Raw genomic sequence first — 14,034 nt, 5'->3', positions numbered from 1 at the left:
CCGTAAGTTCGGAAGCTAGATATTTTTCTTACACAAACCTACCGATTCACTTCAGAAGGCCTTTATTAACCCCCTTGAGCTGTGTGGAGTACTTAAATGATAGATAGACGCAGTTTTTTGGCGCTTCAAATTTTGGGCTGCCATTATAATGCTTGGATTAGCCAGTACATTTTTTATAGCCTAACTCATATTGTGTTCGTCTGAAGAAAGAATATCATACACCTAGGATGGCTTGAAGGTGAGTGAATTCATTTTTGGGAGAACTATCCCTTTAAGAACCCTGTTTGACAATGCAATCTTATTTATGTAATGCATTATTTTTCATTTGTTTTGGCTTTGTAAGATATGCACAGCAAGTCAACAACACAAGTATATGCAATTTATCTGATTAATTCTTAGTTTACTCTTAATATTTTTTCTAGACTACAGTAATTTAAATATCGTACATAAAAGCATTTGCATTATAGGCATTTTATGCATAAAAACAATATCTAATCCGTTTCAATGGAATGCAGGTCTCTAATAATTTACATAGGCCTGTCATTGTTTGTTGATAACCATGCAAGATCTATCCACTTTATAGCAACTCTGGAGTGTCCGAGCATGTGATGCTCCTCCAGCACTGAGCTTTTTCATGAGGAGTAACTGCTGGTGTGTCTGTGCCCTCAGATGATGCATGATGATGATGATGATAGTTATAAACGAGCCCGAGAATGAAAAACACATCTGGTTGCACACAACACTCTCTTTGCCTAGTACGTGCAGATGTTTATTTCATTTCCCTCTGCCGTGCGTCCTTTAATAATACGCACGAAAACGAGCAATTGTCGGAAGTAAACAAAGTAGCTGCTCAGTAAACGGTACTGCTGCGCGCGCATTTACATTTTTACGACGGAAGTACAACGGCTGAAGCCCGGAGGAAAGCGACAACGGGAGTGAAAACGAAGCGGAATTAGTCAATGAGAGGGAGGAGAGAGAGGGAAAGAAGGAGTGTGTGCGACAGGGAGGCTGCTGGACGCTGGGGCCGAGGTGGACGTGGCGGGTCCGGCAGGGGTTTGGTGTGGGTTCCGCTTCGGCGCGTTGACGGCCGAAAAAAAGCAATGAACAGGTAAAAAAATCGCCGATGCGTCCTCACGAGCGTTTTTACTCGCGTTCCGCTGTCTTCATCTTTTTTTCCTCCTCCTGTCTCTCCTGATAGGTAGTGATGAGAGTGTGCACGAACCGCGCAAGTCATGCAACTCACCACACTCGCTGTTCTATCGCAGCGAGCGGTTCGCATTGTTATGCAAAGGTGACCGAATCGACGTTTGCGTTCAAAAGTTGCAGCTGGCTCAACTTTCCCTCAGCGGATCGTTCAGTTGGCTGATGCAGCGACGTTCAGCTACAAACAAGATGGCCACTGGCTCGCGCATGCTGAAGCTGTGGCATTTTCACCCTCCTGCCTTTGTATGTTCTTCATCACCACCGCTGGAAACACCGAAACGCGCCCTGCATGCCGATATACCCAATATTCGCTACCCGTTCTGTGTTTGTATAGCACGTTCTATGCGTCGTGGATTAAACCGTTCTCTTGGTGTAAAAAAAATAGCAAAAGATTTATTGTGTGCAAAACGCCGCCAGATTCAAGAAAGGCAGCAGAAAAGTGCATGATGCGTGGCGAACTAGCGAAGCCACCTTGACTAGTTGCTTATTCTCGGTAAAAATCGACGAGCCTTTTTGCGCGTTTTTACACAGCACATCTACATCAAGTTTTCTAATCTTTTTATTTTTTTGTTCTGTCATCCTATTTTTCGCCGGCCTAAAATGTGTACTTTCAAACAGTCGTCACTTGGCACACACAATTACACAAATGACACACGACGTTGTAATTATACACTTATAAGCCTGAACCTCCCTCTTTTGTTTGATTCCCTCACAGATTTGCTTGACATATTTTGTGCGACTATTTGACAATAAATTCTGATGTAAACATCTGCTTCAGCAATGTGTCACATTGACTTTGACGTTTTGGTGCCCACCATTAGATGCTTGTCATATTTATTAGGTATAATAAATGACGCTATCAGCATTTATTAGTGTACTGTATAGCAAAAAATATAACAAAAATGTTTCAACTAATTATGTGTTTTGCATGAACAGGTCTGTCACATGCATGCATTCAAGAAACAGCCATTTTGAAATGACAAGTATGCAAAATATCAAATGATGACAATCTGTGTTTGATCTAGCTTTACTTAGTAGCTTTTCTTTCTTTTTTTACTTTTGGCCTTAGTGTAGGTTGAATTTTGACAGCTAAAGTCCTTCACAAAAGTCACGTTGGAAGGATTGCATTGTTCAGTCCAAAAATGAATGCCACCAAATACAAATTACCAGAGGAAAACCTAACTTCATGACTGAATCAAATTCAATAATGACAGAATCAAATAGCTTAAAGTCATGTTCATGGTACAATGTAGTTTGTATACATTTGTTAAAAAAGCTAGCCAGTTACCTGGTCTGTGATGAAACCTGTGTGACTACACTCTATTTCCCATCATTCTCCATTGCATATAATAAATACACAGATAAAGCGTCAAGTACACATCAAATGTGCATCATTTGCTCTTCAGTATTTTGCATTATTGCTATAAAAGCTGAGTGTTTGTTGGGAAATATGAAACTCCACTAAATCTCAACTTGATCTTTATTTATTTAGGTGGACCAAAGTGCTATGCAAAAAATAAATGGCATAGAAAGACCATATGAAAACAACTTTTGGTAACACTTTATTTTACGGTGTCAGTGTTGCTGTATTTACTATTGTAGTAACTATAAATTATGCATAATTGCGTGCAACTAAATCACACCAAATCCTAAACCTATAGTATATAGTAAATACATGTAGTTACTTAATATTACTCAGTATTCAAATGTATAGTGTAACAAAGAGAGCTAAATCATAATTTGCCCCAAATTATTCAAATAACAATAAATGTAAGACTGCTTTTAAAGATACAAGTCATGGGTTTAATTTGTAATGGCATACCATTCCACAGAAAAAAAACAGCAACTTTTGGTGGTTCTCCATCGTTGCTAATGTGTTTTGCATCATTGCAGCACCAAAAATTGATTTAATGTTGACATGGGCTCAGTTGCGCTTTAACAACAGGGTATGACATTTTGGTTGCATTGTGCAAAATTGTTTGCTATTTTTATACAAATAAAGGGACATTCAATTGCTGTTCAAATGTTGTACATTGATTTTGTTTTTGTGTGTGTGTTTCCTTTGCATCTAGGAGCCAGGGGACTCACGGTTGTTCCTAACCGAGGTTAGCGGTTGCCGCGGCAGAAGTGAAAATCCCCGCTCAGGAATCCTGTTTTTATCTCCTTGAAAGTAAGGTATATTACTCATAACGGAAGCTACGGACAGGCGGTGGACTAGCTTCCACCAGGATGGCAGAGTTGGAGACAGAATGCATCACTTTAGGACTAAATAACCTGGTGTCGGAATGCGACACTCCGCCACTTGACTCTTTGCAAACGGAGTGCACCACGCAAACCCTGACCATGCTCTCGTCAGAATGTAGCATGCCCACGCTCAGCTCGCTGGCGTCCGAGATCGTGGAGCCCATGGCTATGCTGCCGTGCATCAAAAGCGAGCCCGACCTCGACCCCATCCGCACGGTGGACCTCTCTGTGATTCAGCCACTGAGCACAGCCGAGCTGGGCTCCGAGCAGATCAAGATGGAGATCAGCGGCCTGGACTACATCAAGTCGGAGCACCACGGTGACCTCCATTCCTTTCACAGCACGGAGCTGGACTCCTACAAGTCACACTATGAACCCAGCCTGGTGTTCGACTACATCACCCACGTCTCGGACAGCCTGGAGTACATCAAGTCAGAGCAGCATTCGGACCTGCACAGCTACTACGCCAGCGAGCTCGGCGCCATCAAGACCGAGTACGAACCCAACCTCATGTCCAGCCACATCAAGACTGAGATGAATGGCCTGGAGTCCATCCACATGGCGGAGCTGCGCACCGAGCTCAACAAGCTCCGGCCCGAAACCGTCATCGACAACATGGGGAAAATGGACTCGGATTTCCCCTCCGGAAACCTTTACGAACTGACATCCGTCCACGCCAACAAAGCGCATGCTGCGCACAACCAAACCAGCACAAAAGGCCACGGGCCACGCAAACCTCGCAACCTCTCAGGTGAGAAGCCGTTCTCTTGCACTCAGTGCGGGAAGAACTTCAGCACCCTGGGTAACCTGAAGACTCACCAACGCATCCACACCGGCGAGAGGCCTTACACTTGCTCCCAGTGTGGGAAGAGCTTCGGGCAGGCCGGTAACTTGAAAAGGCACCAGCTCATCCACACGGGGCAAAAACCTTACACCTGCGCTCACTGCCCGAAGGGTTTTACTAAAGCGGACGACCTCCGCTCGCACCAGCGGCTGCACACGGGCGAGAAGCCGTTCAGTTGCGCCGAGTGCGGAAAGTGCTTCAGTCAAACCAAGGAACTCAAAGCCCACCAGTTGAGCCACACGGGAGAGCGGCCCTTCTGCTGTTCGATGTGCGGCAAGAGCTTCACTAAAGAGACGAGTTACCGCAATCACCAGCAAATCCACACGGGCGAGAAGCCCTACAGCTGCTCCCAGTGTGGCAAATCTTTCAGCAATTCAGGGGTCCTCAAAACGCACGAGAAGATTCACTCCGGGGAAAGACCGTTCGGCTGCACCCAGTGTGGCAAAAGTTTTGGCCGCTTGGGACATCTTAAAGCACACCAGCAAATTCACACGGGCGAACGGCCGTACACCTGCCAGCAGTGCGGGAAGAATTTCAGCCAATCAGGTCATCTTAAAGCACACGAGCAGATTCACAAACGAGAACGGCCAGATCTTAGCAGTGGCAGCAGTCTCAGTAACGATAGCAGCTGAAATAAAACCTCATTACATCTCAAAAAAGTATTACTCTTTTATTTTCTTTTTTTTGCTTTTCATTTCTTTAGTTTCTTTAAAAAAAAATAAAAGCTACAATATATATAAATATATTATAAAATATATATGTTTCATTATGTTTTCATACCTTACGTCTCTTTTCTTAATATCTTCTTTTGGTTACAGTCGTGACTGATTTTCTCTTATGAAAGTGTCTATGTTTGGGATCGGTGAGCTTACAGAGAGTCTTTGTATCTTGTCTGATCTGTGTCATAGTGAGTGCCATTCTAGTTTCTTTCCTCCAGTAAAATACTCAGTGTACACGTTTATTGATAATATGTAATTCTTAAACCATGTACTGGAATGAATTATTAAAGAAACTAATGTTAAAAAAAATTCAGAAAACATCTGCTGTTCTTTTTGAAACTGAGTTGTGCATTTGAATAGGTTTCTCACCTATCCCTTTATTTAGAGCAGTGAAATGCAAAATGGTTGGAACAATTTTGCTTTACTTGTGCATCAAAAACAAAATGTAAGGAAAATACATGGAAAGTGAAAGGGATAGTTGACCCAAAAATGAAGATTTTGTCATATTTCATTTGCCGTCAAGTTGTTCCAAACCTGTATAAACAAATATTCTTCCAAATATCTTCTTTTGTGTTCAGCAGAATGAAGAAATTCATACAGGTTTGGAACAACTTGAGGGTGAGTAAATTATGACAGAATTTGGATTTTTGTGTGAACTATCCCTTTAAGGCTGGTGTGTGTAGCCTACTTAGTTATATGAATGTTTTTATGATTGTTTGAGTGTGGCTAATTTTGGGATTTATTGAAAATATCTTCTGTAACAAAAATACAGTTTTTGTTCTACTCCATGTCCAGTAAAGGCTGCACTGTAAACCCAAATAAGTTGCCTCCATTTTTTATAGTTAAGAAATGTAAAGTTTAAGTGAGCAGAACTTGCCGTTTTTTTTTCTTTCTTGTAAACATACATTTTAATTGCTCTGAAATATTTGGGTAAGCTAATTCATATTTAACTTAAAAAATATTCAATCTTACATTTTTAGGTGGGAACTTGACCTGCTTTAACTAGCTAATTCAGAAAATGCCACCTCGCTAATTGTTAACTCAAGGCTTTGATAGCATTAGCATATCACTTGCTGAATGAGGATGGCAATATAATACATTTAACAAAAATCTGTTCTCAAACTAGCTCCACTCATCACCGAACACCCAACATAACAGAACTCTTCTAGCATAACAAAACATGAAACACTACTAAATCTCCCACTTAACATTAATTTTGCCCTTTACTGTCCCTTTTCAGTAGCAGAGCATGCTGGGAAATATACATCCTAGAATCCCAGTCCAGTTTCAATTAAATTTAAGTTTGTCTAAATTAAAAGAAACAAGTTCATAAAACTTGCATAAAACATAAAACAATTCAGATTACATAGTTTTGAGAACTCAAAAAAATATTCATAACAGTTAATTAGTTTGAAGTAAATTGTTTAATTTGAGTTGGCTCTACTCAAACCAATTCATTATTTGGAGCGTTAGGGTTTACAGTGTGGATTTTTTTTGTCAAAGATGAATGTAAGTGGTAAAGAACAAATTCTTCCAAGCCTTCTTTTATTTCGTATTAGTTCTCAGTTGCTTTTTAAATGTTTTGTGATTTTTATATTTGCATGTCATTCTTATGAGTCATAAAGTGTTTAGGACAGATTGTTGACCGTAGCTCAGTCTCTGTGGAATTTCTTACACATGAGGTGTTTGTAAGTGAGAAACAGGGAGGGCACATATGTTTTCAATCAGATTTAGATCAGCGAAGTAAAATCCAGCTTTACGGGTCCAGGTCTGAACTGCAGAGTTACATCAGATTTGTTTCAGACCAAGAAATTGGTGATTTGGATTGTAGGTAAATAAAAGCAAACATTATGCAAGCGCATTCATCCCGGATGTTAAAAGTGTAATCCCTCCCCCAGTTGATATGAGTGTGTTAGTTTTAATGTGGTTCTATGGGCCAGTCTGCACATGCATATCTATGGCGCTAATGATATTTGCAAGTCCTGTGAGAATCACTGAACTTGGTTTGTTTGACTCCAAATAGTTATTATGGATGTTTATCACCTAATTGGTGTCCTAATAGTCTCATCTCTCACAAGGGAGCCTGTCTAAAGTAGGCTGAAGTAAACTTAGCCTGAACTGAAAATATTTGGATGGGTTTTTTTTTTTAGCTATGTGTGGCAACATCTTTAAGTCAAGTAAAAATCAACATATATGTTAGTTTTTGTATTGTCTTCAAGTAATGTAACAATGATTATGATTTACAGGGTTAGGGAACGGTGAAAGTATGTCAGTAGGTTTATGTTTAAGGATGTTGACTGATATCACAAAAACATAAAGGCTGAATTCCCAGCTGTTCCAGGGTAATTATGCAGTTAGTGAGCTAAATGCATCCTGTAACCACAATGACTTGAAGCTGTTTCTCCTAGCATGGTTTTCTGAGTCAGCTCTATATTCTCGTGCTGGCTGATATTTTCTATTAATATTTTGCAACACTGGATAGATACCACAAAGGATACAAAGATGTATAGTGTTGGGTAGTCTGATTACGTGTAATCTGGATTATATAACAAGATTCTTAAAAAACTTGTTATTAGGTTACTTCTTAAAATACTCATTAGTTACTTTTATATTGATTACATGTTATTCTTACAATGCTATTCTCACAGTATTATTTTAATTAATTAAATTTTCCTTTCTATAAAAATCTACTTTTTATATACACCCATCAGGCATAACATTATGACCAATCCAAATATTGTGTTGGTCCCCCTTTTGTTGTCAAAACAGCCCTGACCCATCGTGGCATAGATTCTACTAGACCCTCTTAAGGTGTGATGTGGTATCTGGCACCAAGACGTTAGCAGCAGATCCTTTCCATCTTGTAAATTAAGAGGTGGGGCCTCCATGGATTGGAATTGTTTGTTCAGCACATCCCACAGATGCTCGATTTAATTTGAGATCTGGGTAATTTGGAGACCAAGTCAACACCTTAAACTCATCGTTGTGCTTCTCAAACGATTCCTGAACCTTTTTTGCTTCATGGCAGGAGCATTATCCTGCTGAAAGAGGCCACAGACACCAGGGAATACTGTTTCCATGAAAGGGTGTTCATGGTCTGCAACAATGCTTGGGTAGGTGGTACGTGTCAAAGTAACACCCATATCCAAGGTTTCCCAGCAGAACATTGCCCAAAGGATCACTGCCTTCTCCGGCTCGCCTTGTTCCCATAGTGCCTCCTGGTGCCATGTGTTCCCCATGTAAGCGATGCACACGCACCCGGCCATCCATGTGGTGTAAAAGAAAACGTGATTAATCAGACCAGGCCACCTTCTTCCATTGCGCAGTGGTCCCGTTCTGATGCTCACACACCCATTGGTGGCGCTTTCAGTGGTGGACAGGGGTCAGCATGGGCACCCTGATTGGTCTGTGGCTCTGCAGCCCCATAGGCAACAAACTGTGATGCACTGTGTATTCTGACATCTTTCTATGAGAACCAGCATTAATATATTAAGCAATATGGCAGTAGCTTGTCTGATTGGACCGCACGGGATAGCCTTCGCTCCCCTTGTGCATCAATGAGCCTTGGCCGCCCATGACCCTGTCGCCGGTTAACCACTGTTGACTGTTCCTTTCTTGGACCACTTTTTATAGATACTGACCACTGCAGGCCGGGAACACCCCACAAGAGCTGCAGTTTTGGAGATGCTCTGACCCAGTCGTCTAACCATTACAATTTGGCCCTTGTTAAAATCCCTCAAATCTTTACCCTGGTCATTCATCCTGCTTCTGAAATATCCGCTTTGAGGACAAAATTTGCACTTAATGCCTAATATAGCCCACCCTTTAAAAGGTCATAATGAAGAAGTAATCACTCAAATCTATATGCTTGCCCATTTTTCCTGCTTCTAACACATCAACTCTGAGGACAAAATCTACACTTGCTGCCTAATATATCCCACCCAGGTGCAATGATAAAGAGATAATCAGTGTTATTCCCTTTACCTGCCAGTGGTCATAACGTTATGCCGGATTGGTGTACATTCAGAAGCTCTTTCAGGTTTGTGGAAATCAAGAGCCTGAAATCAGTGACAACTGAGCAAAACACAGCATTTCTTCACTGGATTCATATAAATGTGTTTTCTAAACATTGTATTTCTAAATACCTCCTGATCTCACATGAATTATAACTTTATGTTGTCTAGTTATCACTCAGTGAATCATTTAACCATGTCTTTGGAAGGCTTTTGTCTTTAAAACTTATAAAAAAGTTGTAGCCTACTGTACATGCAATGCAGGGATTGCCAAATTGTTTTGTCAGTTGAACCTCTTTGACATAATATATTTACTTCAAGCACCCCCTGAGATTTTAAGTTAATAAGTTATGTCGATATTAAATTAAGCCACTTATAATAAATAATAATACAATTTAGTTCATGGTTCTCTTAACGTTGGTGAAGGTCACATGCTGCAGGTAAATAAATTAAAAGGTTTATTTTAATTTTTACGGTCAACATCTTTTTTTTAGTAAGTGTTTTATTGATTTATTTATGATTTATTTTCATTTAAAATATTTAGTTAATACAAAGCCCAGTCTGGGAAATCCTGACATGATGTAATATGTAATGTCAAATGTAATCCAATAGTAGTCCAACCTTAAATCTGAAATAGATTACATTATTAACAAAAAGTTGTCATGCAATTTGGATTCAGTGACTGACTACAATTAGATGGCTTATAGGCCTACATGTGTGAGTTTTTTATAAAATGTTTAATAGCTGTCATAAAATGTTTAATATGTAATTAAAGTGATATTTGATTTCCAAACTAGGTGAAAATATTTCTAAATTAATGTATGCTGAAATCTTGTATTTTCATACCTTTTTAGGTCAGCCACCAGAGGTCTCTGTCACTCATCATCAACAATCATCAGTCTACTCCAAACCACCATGTAAGTAACCAAACCTGCATTTTTCTAATTGCTTATAATAATAATAATAATAATAATAATAATAATAATAATAATAATAATAATAATAAATTTTATTTATAATGCATTTTACATTTTAAAGAAAATCTTAAAGTGCTACAAAGGGAGGAAGAATAAAATAAACCAGTTAGAGCAATAAAGAATCAATCAGCTTCCAACTAAAATGAACACAAACATGTAAACATAAAGCAGTTTAAACACTGAAAGACAGTCTAAACACTAAGGCTGGGTCTGTGCTGTGGCAGAATGGAAGACAGATTGGAGATTTTTAAAATGTTGTAGTTGAGGAGGTCCTCGAGGTGCCTGGCAAGTACTTACTCCACGACCTTCGAAATAAATGGCAAGTTGGATATAGGCCTATAATTAGCAGGAGTTTGAGGACCAAGGGAGGGTTTCTTGAGTAATGGTCTAATTATAGCTTCTTTTAGGACAGACTGAAGGGACAGGTTTATTATCATGGTGATGATGGCAGTAATACTTGTTTTCACCAGAGCGGTGGGGAAGGGGTCAAGGGCACAGGTGGAGGATCTCCTCTGTCTGATGGCTGCCTCAACCTCAAGTTGAATAACTTCTGGGAAGCAGCAGAATAGCCTCAAGATACCAAATTGTGGGTCGGCAGTTGGAACAGACGTTGAGGAGAAATAAGAGAGGGATGAACGAATTTGAGCGATTTTAGTTCTAAAGAAGGTCATTAAATTGTTACATTGTTCTTCTGTAGCCCCAATGAGTGAAGCAATTTGAGGTTTAAGGAGATAATTTATGGTGGAGAACAGCCAGGACTAATTGCCAGGACTATCCTGAATAATATTTTAATAGAACTGTGACCATGCATCTTTTTCAAAAGAGCATTTTGGTGGTCCAGATAGGCCACTTTGTGAACAGTTAGTTCAGAGTTTTTATACCGCCGTTAAAGGGCACGTCCAGCTGCCTTCAATTTCCGCAGGTCACTTGTAAACCAGGGAGCTGAGCGGGAAAACGTGACTTTTCTGACTTAAAATGCGTCTCAGTGACCTAATGTAGAATTCCACAGACTCAGTAACTGATGGGATATTTGCAGAATGGATATGTTGAAGGCTTAAAGCTGCACTATGCAACTTTCCGTCCGCTAGAGGTCATCTATTCAAAACAAAGGTGTATGATGACGCCGAGTTTGATCGCAGTATCTTGGGACATGTGGTCTTCACCTTACAGCCGGTGGAAAATAGGATTCAGGGAGAAATCATGTTCAGTTATCGGTTGTTACTAACGTTACTGCAGTATGAAGCAGAGCAGGACCGAGAGTTTGTGGAGCTGAGCAAGGCTGCTGGAGTGATTGTTACACAAACACACACCAGGCGCCGGCGCTATTTCCGCTTTTCCGGTCATGAGTATGAGGTAACTCAGCTCTGTGTTTCTCACAACTAAGTGTGTTTAAAATGATGTTATGGTGTTACTCTGTGCGTTGGCTCAGTGGTTGCTGTGACACTTGTTGCACACTGCTAAGAGTAAAGAAACCAAGGGTAACGCGGATATGACGCGACTCCCTTAAACGCAATGCTGAGACGTCCCAACTCCTTGGTTAAAATAGCGATTTTCTCTCAATTTACAAATAGTTGGAAACATTTGGGATGGTGTACGTACTCAACTGAACAAAATATATAACACTGGCCTAGTGGTTTTTGGATGTTTTACTTCAAAAATACTACATAATGCACCTTAAAGCTCAGGTTTCCTCTGTTAATATTTTTCAGGTGTCTGAAACGTATGTCCCGTTTGGCCTTGATGTAGGGAGACAGAAACCTTATTGTCAGATACACCCAGATATTACACAAATGGTGCAGACTCAGTCATGATCAGATCAAGAATATTCCCATTGAATTCTGTAGCAAAATGGCAGGAAGGATTATTGACATTAATGTTAAAGAATACAGCTCAGGGAGGGTCGGAGGGAATAAATGTTTATGGGATCTCTTACATGTTTTTAAAATCTTTCATTTGCACAATTTTGCTTACATATACTTATAACTTTGGCTTACAGGCCTGTTCTGATCGTTGTGTTTGCTTCATTTTAACTATAAGAAACTGTACTGTTTTGGGATGCAACTTGATGTAAGCTTTAAATGTGGGTCCTTGTTGATGTACTGGCTTTTTTGAACTCACATGAAAAATAGTCACATTACACTATGAGACTGCAGAAATGTTGTTAATGAAGCACTGTTAATGTCTCCTTGACAGGTTTGCTGGGGAAGATCAAGGATAAAACAACTTAAAAAGTAGCCTGAAAACTGAAAGAGCTAAACCTTATTGGACATTCATGAGCGCCACCTACTGTTTGTGCATTGTAGGTCTTTTATGAAAAACATTCAAACTGAAAATGAGCTACTAGTGGACTGTTTGAGGCATGATGCCACAGAAAATGAAATATGTGTAAGATGTATGTAGAACCAGGAAATGCCATTGCTGTTTGTAGATATATTACAAACAGTGATTTTATAAATTCCTAAAGTTTTTTTCTTTTCTTTTTTTCAGCAATGCCATTCAGTTCTCAATTTCTTTCCACAGTTTTTAAGAGTGCACTTATTTAATGCCTTTATTTATTATACCCTCCATCTATAATTTTTCATAAATAAATGTAATCCAACTTTAAAGATGTGTATTCTACAGGCTTCACTTAGATATAGATAGCAATGCATAGATAGATAGAATTTCATAACTTTATAAAAGGGTAATTGAATGTAATCATTTTCAGCAGAATACAATTTCAAAAATGTATTATTTAATAAAATGTATTTAATTTATTTAAAATTATTTGATGTATTAGTTTTATTTTAAAATAACATTATTATTCAAAATCTAATCCCACTTGAAGAATAAGTCGTTCTACAGACTATGCATCACCGCATAAATGTTTCATAATGCTGTTTTATTTGGTTTTCAGTTTTGCACTTACAGCAAACACAAACATGCATTACAAAACACTGCGACTGCCAGACACGCTTTCAGAAGTGGAGGTGGAAATCACTTTTCCATCTACGACCTCTTCCACAACAGTGATGACTTTAGTCCTTGAGGTGGAAGTGGAGGTTTTTTTGACACTGTGGAAGAAAAACAACAGTTAGTGGGACTTTCATTTTCAACTATTATAATAATAGTAGTATGTTCCTGGGAATGCTTTTTTAATGATTTGGAGCTGAGCGACAGATAATTATGTGAAAGATATCAAAAGATAAACTCACCTGGCTTCTCCATCCAGAAGTCTCCTGTACTCTGCGATCTCCATCTCCAGTCTGGTCTTGATGTCCAGGAGCATCTGGTACTCCTGACGCTGGCGCTCCAGATCGGCCCGGAGCTGCACCAACTGCTCTTCCAGGATGGTGACCTAAAAGCACCAAAAATGAGTGGTTTTGTACTGATTAATGTTTTGTGTGTGTTTAACAGAGGACAGAAAGTCAGGTTGGAGTGACGTGAGGGTGAGTACATTTTATGAACTATATCCTTTTCAATGCAAATCTACTCACCTGATGTTGGTAGTTAGACATCTTCATGGAATAACGATTCTTTGTGTCAGACAATGTGGCCTCCAAAGATAATTTCTAAATTGATGATAAGATGCATATTCAGAATAATGTAATACTAGAATGCTAATATAACGAGTTAGTGCCAGAAAACTGCCAATTGCGTATCACTGACCATGGCTAATATGGACTGCAGTTCGATTTGCAATGCCTGCATTCTGGATTTGACTATATTGACTTCAGAGCGAGTAGATTTCAAGTCTGTGGTGCTGGTGACAACTTCTTGTTTCAGAGTCTCCGTCTAAAATAAAATAAAACATATGTGTTCTCATACCGTTCTGTCATGCAGAGCACATTAAAATACTTTTATCCCTGTATGTTTGATAGATCTCACCTTTGTCTTGAACCAGTGCTCAAGCTCTCTTTGGTTCTTCGCTGTGACGGATTCATAGTGCTCACGGATTTCTGCCAGAATCTTGGTGAGATCTTCCTGTGGAGCCGCGTCAACCTCGACATGAACCTGCCCGCTCATTTGTGTGCGTGCGGCCAAGAGCTCCTAAG

General features: G+C 39.7%; 2 protein-coding genes across 5 annotated transcripts in view; one reads left to right on the top strand and one right to left on the bottom strand.

Annotated features, from left to right (window-relative positions):
• Nucleotides 1–277: 277 nt before the first annotated feature.
• On the top strand, nt 278–13,413 carry si:dkeyp-113d7.1 (uncharacterized protein LOC407709 homolog). 4 transcript variants are annotated; one of them, XM_067426181.1, is made up of 5 exons: nt 278–1,108; nt 1,199–1,446; nt 3,276–4,837; nt 9,878–9,940; nt 12,194–12,687. In XM_067426181.1, the coding sequence occupies exons 3-5, from the start codon at nt 3,433–3,435 to the stop codon at nt 12,226–12,228; spliced, it is 1,503 nt and encodes a 500-aa protein (XP_067282282.1). In that variant the 5' UTR covers nt 278–1,108; nt 1,199–1,446; nt 3,276–3,432; the 3' UTR covers nt 12,229–12,687. The 4 variants fall into 4 exon arrangements, with proteins under 4 accessions (XP_067282282.1, XP_067282285.1, XP_067282281.1 ...); XM_067426184.1 differs by lacking the exons at nt 1,199–1,446; nt 12,194–12,687 and adding an exon at nt 13,397–13,413; XM_067426180.1 differs by lacking the exon at nt 1,199–1,446.
• The window catches only part of krt1-19d (keratin, type 1, gene 19d), a 3,357-nt gene continuing 2,187 nt past the window's right edge, over nt 12,865–14,034 (bottom strand). Inside the window, exons 4-8 of the mRNA XM_067426190.1 lie at nt 13,868–14,029; nt 13,649–13,774; nt 13,477–13,551; nt 13,195–13,337; nt 12,865–13,053 (exon numbers count right to left, since the gene is read on the bottom strand). Of these exons, the coding sequence (XP_067282291.1) occupies nt 12,927–13,053; nt 13,195–13,337; nt 13,477–13,551; nt 13,649–13,774; nt 13,868–14,029 (633 nt within the window). The 3' untranslated portion in view covers nt 12,865–12,926. The remainder of the gene's footprint in view (nt 13,054–13,194; nt 13,338–13,476; nt 13,552–13,648; nt 13,775–13,867; nt 14,030–14,034) is intronic.

The sequence above is a fragment of the Pseudorasbora parva genome, chromosome 19 (genome assembly GCF_024679245.1).
Source record: "Pseudorasbora parva isolate DD20220531a chromosome 19, ASM2467924v1, whole genome shotgun sequence".
Taxonomy (NCBI): domain Eukaryota; kingdom Metazoa; phylum Chordata; class Actinopteri; order Cypriniformes; family Gobionidae; genus Pseudorasbora; species Pseudorasbora parva.
Note: the sequence above shows the minus strand (reverse complement) of the source record. Positions and strands in the feature narration are given on the sequence as shown.

Excerpts from the sequence above, each read along its gene's own strand:
- si:dkeyp-113d7.1 (XM_067426180.1), top strand. The coding sequence starts at position 3,433 with ATGGCAGAGTTGGAGACAGAATGCATCACTTTAGGACTAAATAACCTG. Across the intron at positions 4,838-9,877 it reads GAAGAATTTCAGCCAATCAG|GTCAGCCACCAGAGGTCTCT; the intron begins GTCATCTTAAAG and ends ATACCTTTTTAG. Across the intron at positions 9,941-12,193 it reads AGTCTACTCCAAACCACCAT|GTTTGCTGGGGAAGATCAAG; the intron begins GTAAGTAACCAA and ends TCTCCTTGACAG.